The 21,278-nt window shown below is 38.4% G+C and overlaps 1 protein-coding gene across 1 annotated transcript in view; it reads left to right on the forward strand.

The window, feature by feature from the left end:
• Positions 1-21,278, forward strand: part of AQR (aquarius intron-binding spliceosomal factor) — a 120,996-nt gene that overhangs the window by 21,684 nt on the left and 78,034 nt on the right. Inside the window, exons 9-14 of the mRNA XM_049898977.1 lie at positions 9,084-9,160; positions 11,499-11,563; positions 12,745-12,861; positions 14,268-14,381; positions 16,297-16,400; positions 20,875-20,977. Of these exons, the coding sequence (XP_049754934.1) occupies positions 9,084-9,160; positions 11,499-11,563; positions 12,745-12,861; positions 14,268-14,381; positions 16,297-16,400; positions 20,875-20,977 (580 nt within the window). The remainder of the gene's footprint in view (positions 1-9,083; positions 9,161-11,498; positions 11,564-12,744; positions 12,862-14,267; positions 14,382-16,296; positions 16,401-20,874; positions 20,978-21,278) is intronic.

Below are 21,278 nucleotides of genomic sequence, written 5' to 3' on the forward strand. Positions count from 1 at the left end.
GTTCTCAATATTCTCCATAATCTTCAGGCTAGCAATCCAGTTTTTCTTTGTTTTTCTCCCTTACTCTTAACAATGACTCTGACACACTCCAACCATAATTTATTCACTCATTAAGCAAATATTGAGTTTGTATTATTTTGCTGTTCTAGGCACTGGGGATATAGTAGAGAACAAGACCGGAAGTAATTCCTGCTGTTGTAGAGCTTGCATTCTAGTTGGAGAGACAGCAATAAACAGGAGAATTATTTAGTATATTAGATGATAAAAGTGCTAAGGAGAAAAATAAATCAGGTATAGGGACTAAAGGAGCAAGTAAGGGTATATGTGTATGTAGGGTAGTGTAGGGGGTTATGTTTGTGGTTTTTCAAGTGGAAAGAACGAGAAGCCCTCGCTACATTGTGAATATTTGAGAGAAGACCTGAAAGAAGTGAGTTAGTCATGTGGATTTCTGAGGGAAGCACATTCCCGATCGAGAGAGCAGCAAGTGCGTAGGCTTTCAGGAAGGAGCGTTATGGTGCTCAAGGAAAACAAGGAGGTTAACACAGCTGGAGCAGAGTAAGCAAAGGAGATGAGGCTAGAGAGGTAACAAAGAAATTGGTGGTATTTGTGCTGTGTAGACCATTGAGTTGGAATCAACTCAACGGCACTAGGTTAGGTTTTTAGACCATTGAAAGGAGTTTGCTCTTACTCTGAGTGAGGTGGGAAGCTGCTGAAGAGTTTTTGTGCAGAGCAGTGATATGATTATATTAACAGGATCACTGTAGCTGCTCTGCTGAGAATAGACTAAAGATTGACAAGGGTGCAGATATGTGAGGAAATTTTCACGATCATTAGCCGTTAGAGAAATGCAAATCAGAACTACAATGAGATACCATCTCACCCTGGCATTACTGGCAGGAATCAAAAAAACCCAAAAATAACAAATGTTGGAGAGGCTGTGGGGAGATTGGAACTCTATGCGCTGCTGATGGGAGTACAAAATGGTACAGCCATTTTAGAAAATGAAATGGTGCTTCCTTAGAAAGCTAGAAATAGAAATAGCACATGATCCAGCAATCTCACTTGTAGGAATGTATCCTAGAGAAAGAAGAGCCATCACATGAATAGACATATGCACACCCATGTTCACTGAAGCATTGTTCACGACAGCAAAAGATGGAAACAACCTAGATGCCCATCAACAGATGAATGGATAAACAAACTGTGCTACATACACACAGTGAAATACTACACAATGATAAAGAACAATGATGAATCTGTGAAGCATCTCACAACATGGATGAATCTGGGGGGCATTATGCTGAGGGAAATAAGTCATTCACAAAAGGACAAATATGAGACCACTACTGTAAGAACCTACGAAAAGGTTTACACAAAAAAAGAAACAGTTGTTGATGGCTACGAGGGAGGGGAGAGGTGGGCGGAAAAAACATTAAATAACCAAAGTGGTAACTTTGGTGAAGGGCAAGACAGTACACAGTACTTGGGAAGCCAGCCCAGCTTGTCCAAGGCAAGGTCATGAAAGCTCCAGAGGTACCTCCAAACTCCCTGAGGGACCAAATTACTGGGCTGAGGGCTCTGGGGACCATGGTCTTGGGGAACATCCAGCTCAGTTGGCATAACATAGTTTTATAAAGAAAATGTTCTACTTTCTCCTTTGGTGAGTAGTGTTTGGGGTCTTAAAAGCTTGTGAGCGGCCATCTAAAACTCTCCCCTGGTCTTACCCTGTCTCGAGCAAGTGAGAAAGAAGAAGAAAACCAAAGACACAAGGGGAAGATTAGTCCAAAGGACTAATGGACCACAACTGCCACAGCCTCCACCAGACTGAGTCCAGCACAACGAGATGGTGTCTGGCTACCCACTGACTGCCCTGACAGGAATCACAGTAGAGGGTCCCGGACAGAGCTGGAGAGAAACGTAGAACGAAATTCTAACTCACACACACACAAAAAAGACCAGACTTACTGGTCTGACAGATACTGGAAAAACCTCAGGAGCATGGCCTCTGGACATTCTTATAGCTCAGTAATGAAGTCACTCCTGAGGTTCAACCTTCCACCAAAGATTAGACAGGCCCATAAAACAAAAACGAGACTAAATGGGCACACCAGCCCAGGGCCAAGACAGAGAAGGCAGGAGATGACAGAAAAGCTGGTAGTGGGAGATCCAAGTTTAAGAAGGGGAGAGTGTTGACATGTGGGGTTAGCAACCAGTGTCAAAAAGCAATATGTGTATTAATTGTTCGATGAGAAACTTGTTTGCTCTCTAACATGCAATAGGAAACGCTGTGGCATAGTGGTTAAGAGCCACGTCTGCTAACCAAAAGGTTGGCAGTTCAAATCCACCAGGTGCTCCTTGGAAACCCTATGGGGCAGTTCTACCCTGTTCTATAGGGTCACTATGAGTCAGCATCCACTTGATGGCAATGAGTTTGGTTTGATTTTAAAGTGCAATATAAATAAATTAAAGGAAAAAAAAGATTGATGAGGGTGGAGGCAAGAAGATTGAGAAGAAATGGCACCAGGCCAGGGAAATAGTGGGTAGTGGTAATAGCAGAGGGGGTGAAACATAGTCAGGTTGTGAGTATGTTTTGATAGGATTCACTCTTGGATTAGGTGTAGAATATGAGAGAAAGAAGACTCAAGGATGACTTCAGGTGTTCACCTTGAGCAAGTGGAAAAATGGAATCGTCATATCCTGACATGGGGGAGACTATAGAAGATAGAGATTTGGGGCAATGCTCAGGAGCTTAATTTTGGATATGTTAGGTTTTAGGTGCTTATTAGACATTTCAGAGGAGATAATGGATAGTTTCAAAGTTCTGGGGAGAGAAGTCTGGGACATACATATGTTTGTATGTGTCATATATATTATATATGTATTATATACCTTTGAAGGAGCCCTGGTGGCACAGTGGTTAAGTTCAGCTGTTAACTGAAAGGTTGAAGGTTTGAACCCACCAGCCGTTTCATCAGAGAAAGATGTGGCAGTCTGCTTCCATAAAGATTACAGCCTTGGAAACCCTGTGGGGCAATTCTGCTCTGTCCTTTGTGGTCACTATGAGCTGGAATTGACTCAGTGGCACACAACAGCAACAACATTAGGTGATGATATATCCTGTATTGGAAACTCTCTGGGGCAGTTCTACCCTATCCTATAGGGTTGCTATGAGTCGGAATTGACTGGACAGCAGTGGGTTTTTAGTGGGTTATATTTGTATGCTTTATATGTCATGCGTGTGTGTGTGTGTGTGTGTGTATCTGACAGTATAGGACAGAGTAGAACTGCATCATAGGATTTCCAAGGCTATAATCTCTAAGGAAGCAGACTCCCACATCTTTCTCCCGCAGAGCGCCTGGTGGGTTCCACAACTTTCTCCCATGGAGTGGCAGATGGATTCAAACTGTAGACCTTTTGGTTAGCAGCCATCGAAATTAACTTGATGGCAGTGGGTTTGTTTTTGGTATATATGTACTTGCTGCCTTTGAGTTGATTCCAACTCATAGTGACCCCTTAGGGTTTACAAGGCTGTAATCTCTGTGGAAGCAGACTGCCACATCTTTCTCCCGCAGAGCTGCTGTTGGCTTTGAACCACTGACCTTTTGCTTAGCAGTCAGTCACTTTAGCCACTGTACCACCAGTGCCCCTGTGTCTATATATCTATATCTGTGTATATCTATATATAAATATATAAACAAATTTTGGGAGTCATCATCATACCACCAAAGAAGGAAATGTAGATAGAAAAAAGATGATGTCGTAGTAATTTCCTGTTGCTGTGTAACAATTACCACAAATTTAGTGGCCTAAAACAGCACACATTTATTTTCTTACAATTCTGTAGTTCAGAAATCTCATGTGGGTGTCACTGGGCTAAAATCAAGGTGTCAGCAGGGTCACGTTCCTTTCTGGAGGTTCTAGGGAAGAGTCCGTTTTCCTTGCCCTTTCTAGCTTCTGGAGGCTACTCACATTCCTTCACTTATGGTTCCCTTACATCTTCGTTCAGCAGTGGCCAGTCAAGTCTTTTACATTTCTCTTCCACCTCCCAGTTTCAGTTTTTAGAACCTTGTGATTACATTGGGCCCCCTGATAATCCAGGTTAAGTTCCCTATTTTACGGGCAGCTAATTAGAAAACTTCTTTCCCCTTTGCCATGTAATATAATATTCACAGGTTATGAGGTTTATGACATGGACATCTTTGGAGGAGCATTATTATTCTGCCTTCCACATTGTTCAAGGACTGAGCCCGGGCGGGGAGGGGCACTCCAGTGTTAGTAAGTTGGGAAGAAGAACCAACAAAGGAGACTGTGGAGGAGCAGCCACAGAGGTAGAGTGAAAACTTGGAGACTTATAGTTCCTGGACGCCAGGAGAAGAAAGTATTTTAAGGAGAGGACGATTGACCTTCAGATATGCTCATAGGTCAAGTAAGATGACTGAAGATCTGGTTGAGTCTTTGCAGTTTTTACAATAGGACTGTAGAGGCAACTTAAGGAGAAGCTGTCTTTTAGATTTAGCGACAGGGAAATCAGTGATGGCCTCAACAAGAGCTGTCTCAGTGAAGTGGTGGGCACAAAAGCCTGACTGGTATGAGTTTAGGAGATAACGTGGGGAGAGAAATTGGAGACAGTGATTAAAGACAACTCTTTCAAAGAGTTTTCCTGAAAAGGAAAGAGAAAAGTAGTGATTGGAGAGGAAATTAAGATTTGTTTTACTTTTATTTGGAGAGTTAACAGTATACTTGCATGCTGATGGGACTGATCCAGAAGAAAGAGAGAAAAGGATGATGTACAAGAGAGAGGATGAGAACTGCTGGAGTGAAATCCGTGAGAAATGCACAAATACAGTATTGGCCTATGCTAGGAGCATGGGTAATTCATTGTTAGGAACAGAAGTGATGAGCACAGATGCAGGTGGGTAGGATGATAGGATGCTAGGGACTGGTTGAAATTCATTCTGATTGCATCTGTTTTCTCAGTGCAACAGGATGCGAAGGCATCAGCTGAGTGTGAGAATGGGATAAATGGTATTGGAGGTTTGAGGAAAGTAGGAAGGGTATAGACTGGAGAGTGGTAAAATGAGTGGACTAAAGAAATAGCTGGATTGGTACAGCCTTTAGGGATCATTTGAGGTTGGTCAGGTATTTCAGATGAGGCTAATATGCATGTTTGTGTGTGTTTCTCCAGCCATGTTCAGCTGTAGATATAGGCCTGTAGTAAATAGAAAGTTGGATTTAATAGGGCTTGGGATTTAATCATGTGAGCGTGACGAAGGCTGTCAAGGGAGTTGAGGATAAATGCAAGGAAGTGGTGAAACTTGATTGTTGTACTTTAAGCTTAGTAAGTAGGGAGATGAGGACATGAGAAGGTGAGGCACAGGGAAAAGATGATTGACTCCATGGATTGTGATAGAAGGTACATTGTTGGATTTCTTAAGGAAATGGTAGTCAGAATATGGGATACTTAAAACTGAGATTATGGAAAGTTTATAATTCCTGGTAAATGTAAAATCTTGGTAAAACCAATAGAAGTTAGTGGCTGAGTAGGATAGAACACAAGGTCATTAGCAGAGAATAGGACAAGGAACTGAGAAGCCAAGGAGTTGGATGGATGTTTTATGTGGATACTGAAACCACCAAGAATTATTGAGAGTATTGGAGAGTGAACATAGCTGGGAGCTGAAATCTTCATCAACTTCCTAAACCTCAGGGCTGTTTTGAACCTGTGTCTCGATACTGCGTGTGCTTTCCCTCCTTATGAATGTCTCTCTCTCCGCTCCTACGTGGTGAATTTCTTCAAATTCTTTTCATTCTTCAGGGTACCAGTAAGCATCTTCTCTGTAAGTTTTCCCTTACTCTCAGCTTGCGTTGCTTACTCCTTCCTTTGTTCGACCATTGTACCTTCTAAATCTGTACTACAGTATTCTGCCCTGGTGATTTGTGATTTTTTGTTGCCTTTCCATTAGACTGAGAGCAGCTTGAAAATAGGGACCGTATCTGGTCTTCTCATCACCTCTATTTAACACAATGTCTGGAAAATGATAGATGATCAGTTAATTGTTGAATTCTCTTAAATCGAATTTACAAAGGAAGGTTGAAGCTATATGGTATGATTCCCCTCCTCCTTTATCTTCTGTAAGCCAGAACGTTTCTGTAGCTCTGTTCAAGTCCATAACGTTTGATGCTGTCATTTTTACCTCAAGGAATTTAGATTTTTTTTAAAAGAAGTTACTCAACATTGAAGCATATTTATTTAGGAAGCATTTCTTAGTATAAATTCTGTATTGCTGATTCAACATTTCATTACTGAAATTATTTTCCTTATGATGTTTACAACAAAGGTCTGATTCGTTGGTAACTTTTTTTTTTAATCCAAATCAAATTTTGCTAATTCTAGCCTCTACTTTTTTGAGTTTTCTTTGGTGACTTTTATACCCCAAATCCAATTAGATCTAAATTTTATAACAAAGATTCATTTTGTTCATCTTAGATCACTGCATTTTTATCATGTGCTTTTAAGCTATTTATTAAGGTGGTTTTTAAAAATGGATTAGTTACTTCTACCAAGTTTAATTTTTTTTTTTTTAAATCAACAGATTTTACTGTGTGTAGTTTTCAGGAGAAAACAATGAGCTTTGTTTAGCTAAACCTTATTTGAGTTCATGTCAGTGCAACCAAGTGAAAGTATGCAGCAAAGAATTACATATTGAAGGCTGGAATGATGTAAAATGGCTTGAGGGCAGTTTCTGACCTCCTCCAACTCTACAAGGGGGAAGAGAACGAAGTTCAACAGCACAGGGCTGACTCCCATGAGGTGGAGGTCAGAAAAGCTTCCTTTTTCCGCCATCTTTACTAATTCTGACACCAACCATCCCTCACAGAGCACTGTATACTTTTCTGCTGGGTTTGATAATTCACTGCAGTGGCCACACAGAACTCAGAGACCGTACTCATGATTATGGGCTTTATTAGGTAAGTACCAGTTACATTTTAGACTCAGGAACACTCAGGATACAATCGTTCCATTAGGATAGCATCTTCCTGACCATGCTTGCAGGCACGCCTCTCCCTGGCCCTCGGCCTGTCCCCAGAGGCACTCAGCTTGCTTTCTTCCTCAGTCGCCTGGGAAGCCCACCGCCTGTCTCGTGTAGCCAGGTCTCTGCTGCCCATGCTTCTCACCGTCTTCAGGGTTACAGGTTGTTCTGTCTGTCTTTATTTCTCTCTGTCTCTGTCTCTCTGTCTCTCTCCTGCCCAGTCACCTGGGTGGGAATTAGAAGACCATGACTAGAAAGGCCACACAAATATAATCAATTGCACTGCAAATGGAGGGCCAGAGAGAGTTAGGATTAAATCACATCGAGGTAACAGCTACAGCTGGAGGAGTACATGAAATCACTGAGGGGCTGAGGGGGAATGAAGAACGATAAAACAAAGGAATAAGGACTCAACCTCAGGGAAGAGTCACAGCTGAAAAAGAAGAGTTAAAATATAAGCTAAAAAAGAAGAACCTGGCGAAGAAAAAGAAAAGTAGCAGTTGCAAAAGTAAATGAACCACAGTGGAAAAGAGTGAAGGAAGAATGAAAAGAGAGGGTTTCAAAAACAAAGAGTAGCCAGATGCTGCAAAGATGTGAAGAAGAACAGACCTGAGAACATAGCATTTGATTGTCCAACCAAGAGGCGTTTGGTTGGAAAGATATCATGAGAGAGATGAGACTGAAGCTGGGAATTAAAAAAGGGAAGGACTGATGAAATGCATATTCCGCCTCCGACCCTAACATCTTATCCTTCCAGCTGTAACTCCCTTACTCACAAAAATCTTCCCTGACTTGTAGTTTTTCAGTTCTTCCCTTTTTCATTATCAGCCAGCATAACTCCAGGTTTTACCTTCTTTTGTCTTCAGTCCTCTTTTCATGGTTTATGCAACCTCACTGAATAGCCTCACCCATATTCATGGCTATGGTTACTGTGTGCACGTGTACCTACACAGGTTACATGTGCTCCATTTCTCGTAACTTCCACTTCTTGCTAGATAACGGCATGGCAAAAATGAACTCATTCTCTCTACTGCCAAACCCAGTCTCCCTCTTGCATTCCCCATCTGGGTGAGTATCCCACTAACACCCAGTCACATAGCCAGACACTAGGTGTTTTCTGTCAACCCCACATCCAGCAGTTCACTAAAATCCATTAAATACTGTCCATTTTCCTCTACCATCTCTTCACTCCCACTGCCACTGTGTTAGTTCAAGCTTTTGTCTGGGTATTAAAACTACCTTTCACCCCTGCCTAGTCTTGCCCAGCAAAAATCTGTCTCCTAAACGGCTTCCACAGAGATCTTTTAATAGGTAAATCTCTGCTTATGTCACTCTGTTGATAAAATAGTTTGAGGGCTCTTCGTCACATTGAAAATAAAATTCTGATTTCTTACTAATTTTGCTGCAACGTAGATTTATATCTTTAGGGCTAGCTAATTATTTCCTCTAAACCTTGGTTTTCTCATAAACCTCTGGGAGAGAGGGAAGTAAAACCAAAAGACAGTAAAAGAAAAAGCTTTGGGATATGCCAGGCCCTTGGAAGTGGAAATAAAATATCCAAAGCATGATAAAGTTTAGGAAGTTGTAAAAGTTAAAACCTGTTGCTGTTGAATCGATTCTGACTCGTAGTGACCTTATAGGACAGAGTAGAACTGCCCCGTAGGGTTTCCAAGGAGCAGCTGGTGGATTCTAAGAGCTAACCTTTTGGTTAGCAGCCAGACACTTACCTACTGCGCCACCAGGGCTCCACAGAAGTTAAAGGAGGGGGCAATTAAACTCCTTTCTGGTCCTAACCCTGAAATCACAAAGGAAAACTCTTTTACAGTAGGAGAAAAAAGTGCTTTCTTAGTTGGCTCTTTAGGCCAGTAATGAGGCTGTTTTTTCTTACGGTAGTGCTGTGTTTACATACAAAGAAGCTGTGTGTTCAAATAATGTTTCCAGTTTCACAGAGAAGTAGAACATTTGGACAGTGTAAGAAAGCCACATTCAATATTTGAAAATATACTTTCGACATAACTATTTTGAAAAGTGATACATTATCTCTGATTTTAGGGCCTATCAAGAAAGAAGATTTCTGTCGCAGCTCATCCAGAAGTTTATCTCTGTGCTGAAATCAGTCCCACTTTCTGGTAACTCTCCTCCTCTACTCAGTTCACTTACGAAGTTACCCTTCAGATGCCCCTGTCGTGTTTACTTGTACCTCTAGTCTAAAAAGTGCTCTTTGGATGATTTTTTGCTTGTAATTGCAAAGTATGTGCCCTTAGCTTTTTAAGTATATTACCAGTCTGAGTGTGTGACTGCCTTGATGGGTTATTTTAAAGGCATTGGCTTGGTTATTAAAATGTCCATTTATTTAGCAAATGTTTTTTGAGCTTACTGACTAGAGTCAGCCCCTGCACGAGGTGCTGGGATACAATGCTGAGCAAAACAAGCACAGACCCTGTCCCCATGGCGTTTACAGTATGATGCTGAGTAGTGTTCCTTGTGACATCAAGTACTGTTTGGAGGGGAAGAAGATGGTTGTTCTTTGTATGAGGTACAAAATGGAATGAAATCAGAAATACAGAAAGTAAAATGGAAACGACTTTCCTCCTTCATGGCTCCCATTTATGGATGAAAAAATAAAATTATATGCTAGGTTTTTAAGATGATGAATAAAATACGCCACTTCAGAGAGGGTGTGAAAATAGATGGAGTATGTACTTGGAAAATGGGAAGCTGATTTTTTAAAAAGATTGTAGCTTCATTTTATGAGGTTATAAAACATTATGTCCAGATTAGTTGTTATAAAGGAAGTCTGCACAGGATAACCTGAGATGTCAGGACTTTTGTCAGAAGAAGGGGAAAACACACAGACACACCCCTAAGAAGCAAAAGACAAGGCTGTATCTGTGTCTGAAACTGGAATAACAAGTTGTCAGCTCTGAATAATACTGCCCAGTAGGGCCAGCTAACGTGAAAACATGAAACTCTGTCAGCCTCAGAGCTCAGAACTTGAGCATCAAATTCTAAATAGGTCATTGCCAGTCATTTCCTCAAGCTATAAATAAAGATACAGGATGCAGAATTTGCTTTTTTTTTGTTTTGTTTTGACAAAAATATTTTCTTTTGGCAGTAACAAGGAAAAAAGATAACAGCAGAGAGCTAGTTTGAATGGATTTAATTAACAAGTTACTCCTTTAAATTCTTCTGTTTAAACAGCTGCATGACCAAGAAAACTTGGATTCTAGTTCTAACCTAGACACTAAGTAGCTCAACACCTTTCTCAAATCACCTTCTCTGATTTTGAGTTTCTCACCTAGAAAATTCTCATCTAGAATGGCTGTTCTCTAAGGTCTTTTTCAATTATTAAATTCTGTGGTTTGTTATTTTAGAGTATGGGCATGTGTTAACTGTCGAGGTTCCAAATTAGCATTTCCGTATATTAGTCACGAAAACATTCACACGAAGCCTTTCGTTTTCTCGTATACTACAAATAAATGGATTTATTTAAGCATTCGTTGGGTACGTTCTGTAGATCTGGCACTGTGTTGGTCTATGTTGGAAGTCCTTAGACTTAAGCAGCAATAGGGACCCTACAATTACCTCCTTTTTAATCAAAATAATCTTGGCAGGATGGTTTTAGCTGGTAAAATGGTAGACCATTTCCTGGTATTAGGAAATAAAAAACTTGCACTCTGAAAGTATGTCATGTCATGTCACAAGGTTATAATTACTTAAAAACAGAAATAAATGTTTTTAAAAATAGTACAGTAGGGAAAGCTCAGAAATAACGTAAAGTAAGACAATGATCTTAAAAAATATTTTTTTGCTCTATGTAGCGCTGGCATTTTAATGTCCAAAGGAATACAAATTCAGTGGGAATTAGTTTGGCGTATGTCTTTTCAGCCCTTCCCTGTGCATTTTAAAGATGCGTGTGCATGTGTGTTTATACACTTGTGCACATACATGTATGTATTTGGGCATATGACAGAACTTTTAGAGGTTTGGTATGTGAAGACAGGAAAGGTAAAGCAAAAACTGATATAAAACTGCTTTTCCAGTTTTCAATGTCTCTAAGTTTTTAAAGTCAGCAGTTTAAACCCACCAGGCGCTCCTTGGAAACTCTACGGGGCAGTTCTACTCTGTCCTATAGGGTTGCTAAGAGTTGGAATCGACTCCATGGCACTGGGTTAAGTTTTAAAAAAAATCTATTAAGTATGGATTTTTTTTAATCAATAATTTAAAAATAGCTTTTCAAACCTGATTTTTAAAATATGCTTCTGACCCCAGCTGGGTTTTTAATCAATCTCTCGTGTAGAGCTAAATATAAGGGTGTATGAGGGCCCTACTCTGAATTATAGTGGGATCAGGATGAATATGACCCAGATGACTTTGTTTAAATAATAAAATAACTGCCAGTTTCCATATGTAGCACACCAGATGGCTTGGTAAGACAGTTCTGACGTGTTTTTCTCCTGTGTCTAGAACCTGTCACTATGGATAAAGTTCATTACTGTGAAAGATTTATCGAACTTATGATTGATCTAGAGGTAAGAAATCTGCAGTTACTTTTCTGTTAGAGAATCATTAAGGGTGCTAAGACTAAGCATATGACTGTATTTGATATACTTCTTTATCATGTCAAATTGGTCTTTGTATCTGTTTCAAGGTCTCACCTAGAAAAAGGAGTCATGAGTAATTGGCCCTTGAGATTTTCAGATGACTGTCCAATCCAGTGTGAACTGCTGTTTGTAGAAAAGAAAATATTCTTTAGTGCAATGACAGTTTATTTTCTATCATATTTTAATACCTCTTCATAGAGTTTGTAATAGTGGCCCATGCCATGGGATTATGACTATCTAATAATCTCACTTTTCTAAATGTACCTAATATTCTTGATGAATAGAAATATAGTTGCTGTTGTCAATTTTTTTTTGTTTTTAGATTAAAAGTCTTTAAAAAGAGGATTTCATACGTTAGGTGCCAGACTTTAATGGAAAGTTCAGATATAGAGTTGGCGTAGTTCAGATTAAGTTAATTTCCTTCCTTTCCCTTTTTAATGTGAGAAATTCAAGGAAAATCCTTCCTGTTCCTTTTCTGAAGAGGTGGAGTGATTTCCTGAAATGAGTATTAGGATATCGAGCTAGCAGTCAGCCGGGGGATCTTCATTCAGATTGTAGCTCTGCCAGTAACTACTTTATAACCATTGAGGATTGCAGCAACCTCATCTCTACAATAAGGGCATTTGATTAGACAAGTGCTTTTCAAACTGTGTTTGTCACAGTCTCAGAATTTCTCAGTTTTGCCTTATTGCGTGTTATGGTGGGGAAGGGAGAAGGAGAAAGAAAGGAGTCTCCACTTAGGGCCCCCCACTCACTTTTCTTCCAGAATAGTTCCACTTTTAAATCTGTACATGATACCAATTGGGATTTCATGAAGGATTTTGTTTAAAAGCTAGTGGCTGAGATGACCTGTGAGATTCCTTTCAGTGCTGAATTTTATTTCCAATTTTATCTTGAGTTCTGTTATCATCATTACAGTATTTAAAGCTAGAAATATTGCTGCGTTTATTTACAGCTTTAACCAGAACCTTTGCTTTGTACATAGTGTGTCTTGGAAAGTTAGAGGGTACTTTTATGCAATTAGCACCACTGAGTTCAATTATCAGTAGACTTCCCAACTAGCTGCAGAGAAATGATTTTAACTTACTGCTGGGTGCTTTTTTCCCTAGGCCCTACTTCCCACAAGGCGCTGGTTTAATACCATCCTGGATGACTCACATCTTCTGGTTCACTGTTACCTTTCCTATCTTGTTCATAGGGAAGAGGATGGTCATCTTTTTTCCCAGGTGAGCATTGGTGTATCTGAACATACTTACTGTTCTGTTTTCTAAATTGATTTCTTTGCCACACAACTGGGAGTACCAGCTCACGACGCAAAGTTAAGTCTTTCTAAGTATTGAATTGAATAATGTCAATTTTAATTAGTAAGTTTAAAGTCAAATCTTAATATACAAAATGAATACATCCTTGTAAAGGTGGCCTCTGATAATTATATAACGGTTTGTCAAATATATGTGGTTTTATTATTGGCCTAAATTATGATTTAGGGGATGTCATCTCACATCTTCACATGTCTTATGTCATTAACCATAAAGCAGAAGTTGTGTCCCATACACCTGGAATAGAACAGATGATTTCCTCTATTAATTTTCAGTGGATTGTGTCTCATTACTGTGCGTCTCTCTTTTTGTAAGATGATGGTGACAGAGGCTGATGACAGCATGGATGTCTATGTCTGTTGCCTAGTCTAGGAAGGCAGATACAGTTTGTTGCCTTCGATAGGAAGGCAAAGTGTTAATGGTTTGCGTGTCTTCCATACTTCCGTGCATTCTTCTAATGCTTGTCTTTCAATGAGATAATAATTAGAAATATGCATTTTATGTGTGTGTACATAATCCTTTACAAATTCTTTTATCTTGTGTCTGTGAGCATTCCTCTTCTATTTTAAAATTTCTATCCAATGATTTGCTACATATAAAATATATTAAAATCCTAACATTTCATCTGCTATTATTTAGAACAAAATCGATGAGCCAAGATGTGAACCGAATGCAGCCAGTAGGTGCTGTAGGGGTGATGCTGCCGCCCCAGGAGGAAGCAGAGCCCCATTGTCATTAGCAGCAGGAAGTAAGCCAGCAAAAGGAGGGCCTGATGGCCGCGGAGGCTGATGAGAGCAATGAATAACTTAGCTTTGCCCACCTTAATTGTTTTCCCTAACAGAAGCAGCCCATAGAGAGGAGTAGTCACTATTACGAATTCCAGAACCCTCATTCAGAAAATTCTTTTCGTAAGTGGCCTAAGTTAAAGACCTCAAGGGTTCCCTCTAGTGTATGGTTTTATTAATCTGTAGTGACGTAGATTTTTTTCCCCCGTGAAAATGCCTGGCTTCCTTTCATTTGATCCTTAATGTCTAAGCATTGGGATTTCAGTTTAAGCTCTTTTCTGTAGGAGACCATGCACATGAAATAGACTATTCACAATTTATTTTTAAGGCACATGCTTTATTTTTACATTAATAAAACATGTTTCAGGTATGTTCTGAAATGCTTATTGCAACATTTACATCCCAAAAGCTTTTCAGCACCTTTAAGAAGGTGTATGGACTTGTTTATTATTTACATTAAATCCTGTTTGTTCCTGCTTTCTTGTTCTTATGTTCTTATAGTTTATTATTTTAAATATATCCTTCCAGCTTTTGGACATGCTTAAATTTTACACTGGCTTTGAAATTAATGACCAGACTGGAAATGCTCTGACAGAGAATGAGATGACCACAATTCACTATGATAGAATCACTTCTCTACAGGTAATTGAACGGACAGTGCCTTTGCTTATGCTCTGAAAGATTGGGTCATACTGTAATTTAGATTATATATAGTACAGATAGAAAAAAGGTACTGATTTTCATGGTATTTTTATCTTGTTTTTTATTTTTAATGTTGCTAATTCTGACAAATTCATGAAAAAAATTGTCTCAATCCTGAGAGTCAATATATTGGTATTTGATGCTCAGAAATACTAGTTACTAGATGAATTTGGTACATTTAAATATTGGCTCTCCTGTCAGTTTTATTTTATGGAAGATTATTTCAACATACGTCAAGGTATATGTAGTTTGCAGATTTTGCAGTAACACACATGTAATGGGGCTGAAATTTTCTGATATAATTCGCATATACCAAAGAAGTACCTTTGTTTTCTGTTCCTGATTTCATTTTGCCCTTCAACTCCGTTTCTTCCAATGGCAGAAGGAAGCTTTTGTTTGCCATTTTATGGTAGTCCAGCTCTTTCTCTTCAGAAGAGTCTTTTTGGGGTACAGGCTCAGTCAAACTTAAATTTAAATTTCCTTTCATAATCAGTTTCACTCTTTCTCAAGGAGTCTCTGCTTCCCTTCTTCTTTCTCCAAATGGCATCTGGGTATATGGTGACACTAACGTAGCCTCATGATTTTGGAAGAGGAGTGATCTGTATACTATCCCGATTCGGATGGCTCTTCTTACTTTTCTCTGAGAATTAGTATTTTTGTCCTTCTCCCTTTGCCCTTGAAGTGACCACAGCTGATGTGACATGTGGGTCGTTCTTTTGGCACAGGCAAGATATGATGGTTGCCCTGGCTATCTTCCCTGCTGGGGAGGACCCAGCCTTGTTCTCGTTGGTGCTGTCAGCCTGAGGTCTCCTCCTATTCATCCCCTGGCTTGGACAGCCTAATTTCAGACTTGGGTTGCAAGGTCATTTTGTCATTGCCTGTAGCAGTCTCGTAAGTTGGAATTGACTATGGCAACTGGTAGTAATTCCATGGCAGGTTCACATGTAACTTTGGTTACCTTCTATGTCATCTACCACAGGACATGTGAAATCTTCTGGATCCTTTCAGTGCCACATGAACATCAGAAAAGACCAGGCATGTTATCTTAGTCAGCTTTATGAACTCACCCTGGTACTACTATTTCTATTTTTTCACAGCTTACCCCTTATTAGTTGGGGGTGTTACCCTGTCAGGTCCTTCTCTTCACAGAGTTCTAGACAAAAACAGGGCCCAAGCACACTATGTTTTTGGTACCCACCCCCCCCCGCCCCACCCCACCGCCCCAAGCTGTCTTTCCAGTGGGATTCCCTTAGAACTTTCTCTTAGTCTCGTTAGGCCAGTTCTTGGTAATAAAGTGGGTTTTTTGTTGTTGTTGTTGTTAATATTCTTTTTCTTTGTCTTGTCTATAAAGGTGGCTGACAGGGCTGTTTTGAAGTATATTCAAAATCCAGTTTTTGAAGTAAAAAAACTGAACATTGACTCTTTGTTTTATATTCCTGCTAGAACCAAGACCAAAAACCAAACTTATTGCCGTCGAGTTAATTCAGACTCAGAGCGATCTTATAGGACAGAGTAGAACTGCCTCATAGGGTTTCCAAGGCTGTAATCTTTACGGAAGCAGACTGCCACATCTTTGTCCCACGGAGCCGCTGCTGGGTTCAAGCTGCTGACCTTTTGGTTAGCAGCCACGCGCCTAAACACTGCATCACCAGGGCTCTAGAACACTTTCTGTTTTTTCCCATTATACTGGATGCCTGTGGCTGAATAAGGTCGTGGTCACATGTGAGAAGCATATATGAAAGGAAAGAGTATTAATATTAAAAAAATATATATTTCCATTGTATAGTATATCAATTGTAGAAGGTTGTATTAATATGTAGATATTAATTGCTGAGATTTTTATTGTTCTTTTTAGAGAGCTGCTTTTGCACATTTTCCTGAACTATATGATTTTGCCCTCTCAAATGTGGCAGAAGTAGATACTCGGGAATCCTTGGTCAAGTGTTTTGGACCTCTTAGGTAAGACAACGTGAAAGGAAAACTATTCTCTTTGGTATCATATTCCCTGAATTTTAATTTTCTTTGTTGCTTTTTATCACTTTTATAATGAATTGCACTACTTTAGGTAGTGTTGGTGCACCATGTCTAGAATTAGAGCTTCTCTCTAGCAATTTGGTATCTTTGCATCACTTGACTATAATTATCCATCTTTTCTTTTTTGTAAAATTTATATTTTTTATGATTTACTTAGTTTTCCTAGATCTTAAATTTTTTTAGAGTGGAACACAAAACTGGAATCCTGTCAGTCTGAAACACAACACAGCAAAAACCGGTTAATGTTTATTTACATGTGATATTAGAGGTGTGACTTAAGAACATTTATGCATGTTTATAATTTATGAAATCAGTAATATTCTCTGGCACTTAGCTATCTGTTAATATAGTTTTTAAAAAACAGTAGCAGTAAACATTTGTTTATTATATCATAGGCATTCTGCTAAGTATGTAAATAGTTTAATCCTCAAAACATTCTTGTGAGGAGTAGGTACCATTTTACATATAAAGAAACTGAGGGACAGAATAGTTAAGTAATTTGTCTAGGTCACACAGGAAGTAAATGTCAGAGACAGGCTTAAAACGTAGGTGGTCTGGTTGCTGAGCCTTAAATATTCACCATTATGCTCTATCATCTCTTTATTGTCCTTAACTGGTAGGAGAAATTATGTTTAGTTCATTGGCCATTTAAAATGAAACAAACTGAGGTTGGTTTGGTTTTTCATTTTGATACAAAGATTTAATAACTCATGGAGTCCTGGTGACACAGTGGTTAAGAGCTATGGCTGCAAACCAGAAGTTCGGCAGTTCAAATCCACCAGCCGCTCCTTGGAAACCCTATCGGAGCAGTTCTACTCTGTCCTGTAGGGTTGCAATGAGTTGGAATCGACTTGATGGCAATGGGTTTAGGTTTTTTTTTTTTTAAATCATAACAAATAGATCTACTTCATTCTTTATAATAATAGCTGTTTAGAATTCCATTGAATGGGTCTCCCATGCTATTTTTTAATCATTCTTTCTGTTGATGGATCTTTAGCTTTTAAATATTTTGCTATTGCAAACGATCTGCAGCAAGTGTCCTTTTTGTTTTTATGCAAAAAGTTTTGGTTTTGATTCCCAAGGGCAGATTAACTGAGTCAGGGAAATATGTGTATAAAATTTTTTTAAGTTTCCTTCAGAAAATAAGAGCAAAAAAAAATCCACTGCCATCGAGTCAATTCCAACTCATAACAACCCTGTAGGACAGAGTAGAACTGCCCCATAGGGTTTCCAAGGAGTGGCTGGTGGATTTGAACTGCAGATCTTTTTGGTTAGAAAAGGCTCTACTAAATTTACACTTAGGCCAATAGTGTATGAAGGGTATTTCTCCCCCTACCAACACTAGGTAAATCTTTAATAATTTACTAATCCTAGAACATCAGCAACAATGAAAAATTTGTTTTACTTTGCTTTCTCTGATTTTACTTGGGAAATTGAACCTCTCTCTCTTTTTTTTTCCAGCCATTTGCCTTTCTGTGAATTTCTTGTTAATATCCCTTGCTATTTAGTATTCCATTGCTTGTCTTCTTTAGATTTTTTTACCGAGTCCTTACATATTCTTAAAATGTAATCCTGTTTTGTGTTGTACATATTTTCTTGTTTCTCATTTAACTCTTTAATTTTGTTTATGGTATTTTTTGTTGTTATGGACGTTATACGTTTTTGTTTAGTCAGCTGTTCAGCTGTGTCAGTATTCTTTATAGCCATAACAAGTGCCTTATATGGGAGGCTTTCTGTACCGTAAAGTTATAAAAATATTTTCATAGGTTTTTTTTTTTTTTACATTTAATTTAGTTACATAATTTATCTGGGAAATGTATTTTTGCCCCTACAGTTCTTTTACATTCTTAAAAATTACTGAGAATCCCAAAGAACTTTTGTTTATGTGGATTATATCAATATTTAGTATATTAGAAGTTAAAACTGAGAACATTTTAAAGTATTTATTAATACAGTCTAAAATATCAGTAAGAATCCAGTATATGTTAGCATGCGTGTTGTTAATGAAAAATATATTTTCCAAAATGAAAAAAAAAAAAAAAGCATAGTGAAAAGATTGGCATTACTTTACATTTTTGTAAATCTCTTTATGTTTGGCTTAATTAAAGACAGCTTTTTGTTTATCTGCTTCTGGATTCAGTTTGTTGTGTGAGATATTTTGGTTGAAATAAATGAAGAAAATCCATTCTTACACAGATATGTAGATGGAAAAGGGAAGCAAGCATATTTTAAAAACTTTTCAACTAGTTCGGGATATTCTTCTTTGATACTCTACTAGAACTCAACAGTGGTAGTTTCTTAAAAGTTAGTTTCACTGTGGAATCTGAAACTATGTCAGGGAACTCTGTACAATTAAAAGGAGTTGATTTTAAAAATAAAGAACCCATGCTTGTGGATGAGAGGACTCAGTAATGTTAAGGTGTGAGTTTTTCACAAGTTGATCTATATAGATATAATGCAGTCCCAACCCCAGCAGGATGTTTTATAGAAGTTGACAAGCTTATGTTAACATTTATATGGAAAGACAGGGAGCTAGGACAGCCAAAACCATTTTGAAAGAGAACAAAGTTGAAGGATTTGCATTACCTGATTTCAAGACTTAGTGTAAGGCTGTGGTATAAGACATGATATTTACAAAAGGATAAACACATAGATAAATGGAAGGGAATAGGGAGTCTAGAAGTAGGCCACACGTACATGGCTAATTGAATTTCAGCTAAGGCGCCAAGGCTACTCATAGAAAAAGTATAGTCTTTTTAACAGTGGTGCTGGAACAACGGGACGTCCAATGCAGAATAGGAGCCTTGATCCATCCCTCGAATAAGATACAAAAACTAACTCAGAATGTATCATAGACCTAAATGTCAAAGCTCAAACTTCTAGAAGGAACTATAGAGGAAGATCTTTGTGATTTTGGGTTATACAAAGATTTCTTTGGACATCAAACCACAATCCTTAAAAAAAAAATGGTAAATTAGACTTTATAAAAATTACAACCTTCTGGTCTTTGAAAAACATTTTTAGAATGAAAAGACAGGTCATAGACTGGAAGAAAATATTTGTAAGGCACATATCTGATAATGGACCGGCATCCAGAAGTCTCAGAACTTAATAATAAGAAAAAAAAAATGACAAAAAATTCGAATAGACACTTCACCAAAGAATGTAGGTAGATATCAATAAGCCCACGAAAGATGCTTAACATCATTAGTTATTAGGGAAATGCAGATTAAAGCTACAATGAGATACCACTACATAACCATTAGAATTGTTTGTTTGTTTTTTTTTTAAAAAAAAAAAAAAAAAGTCAGTATTGACTCTTGACAAGGATGTGAAACCACTGGAACGCATATATTGCTGGTGGGAATTCAAAATGGTACAGCCACTTTGGAAAATTTTGGTAATTGCTTGTAAAATTAGACATGCACTTTATGCAGCCCAGCATTTCTGCTTACAGATACACCAGGAGAAATGAAAAGTAATATTCACACAGAAATCTACAAAAATGTAAATAATGGCTTTATTCATAATTGTGAAAAACTGGAAACAGCACAAATATCCTTTAACTGGTAATTGACTAAACAAACTGTGATACATCTTTATAATGGGATACTGCCCAACAATGCAAAGGAATCAGTTGCTGATACACCCAACAACAAGGGTGAGTCTCAAAGGCATTATGCTAAGTGAAAGAAGACAGTGTCAAAAGGCTACGTAATGTATGGCTCTGTTTATTTGCTTTTCTGGAAAGGGCTAAATTGCAGAGCCAGAAAACAGATTCATGGTTGCCACGGGCTGGGATGGGCAGAGGAGTTGATTATAAAAGAGGAGTTTTTAGGGATGAGGAAACTTAATTATTGGCAAGCCGTCAAGCTCATGGTAGTCTTCCCAACTTCTAATTTTTCACTTGGAAGTTCAAATTTTACCATTAGCACAGATGTTCTCGTTTTTCTCCCCTCAAATGGAAAGACATACACATTTTGAGAAAATTTTTATTTGTCGGAATAGTGCTATACCTACTAGTAGGACCAGTTGTTGCCACTGCCCTGATCCTTGCTAAGTTGCCAGCAGTTTTACGAACCATTTGCATTGTCAGTGTATATGTAAAGACAGTGATTGAAAAAAAGCCAAACAGATAATGTCTTAGTATTTATCAAAAAAAAAAAAAATTGTTTTTCTTGCCAACTCCCTGAAGGAATCTGAGAGACCACCAGAGGTTTGCAGAAGACACTTTGGGAACCCTGTATTAGGGTTTAACTTCCATTGCTGATTTTTCGTATTTGCTGCCTATGTTGCAGAATTATATTTTCTAGGTAAAACTTTTTAAGCTACCTGTAGAATTACGTGTTTCAAAAGTGAAGTAACGTAAGTTAAGAAGAAAATATTCTTTATTCTGCAGTTCAAATACACTCCACCAGGTGGCATCATACCTCTGCTTGTTGCCAACCCTTCCTAAAAATGAAGACACAGCTTTTGATAAAGAATTTCTTCTAGAATTGCTGGTAAATATCATTTTTCTTTGTGTTTTGCATGTGATTTTTTACTTCCTTTTTGAGTCATTCTTGAAGATACAGGTCTGGTACAGTTAGTCTCTGGTCTGAAGATTAGAGAATTCCCACCCGTTTGGAATTATATCATTTGGTTTTGTCAGATTGTTTTTCTCACCTCTTAAATTTCTTTTATCAAGTCTTTCACCTCTTAAAATGCTTAATGGCACAAATTTATTCTATTAACAAATATTTTTTTAACAGCTTCTGTGTCAGGGGCTGGATCGGGACATTGAGGACATGTCACCGGCTGACA

This window comes from Elephas maximus, chromosome 10, assembly GCF_024166365.1.
Source record: "Elephas maximus indicus isolate mEleMax1 chromosome 10, mEleMax1 primary haplotype, whole genome shotgun sequence".
NCBI classification, from domain to species: domain Eukaryota; kingdom Metazoa; phylum Chordata; class Mammalia; order Proboscidea; family Elephantidae; genus Elephas; species Elephas maximus.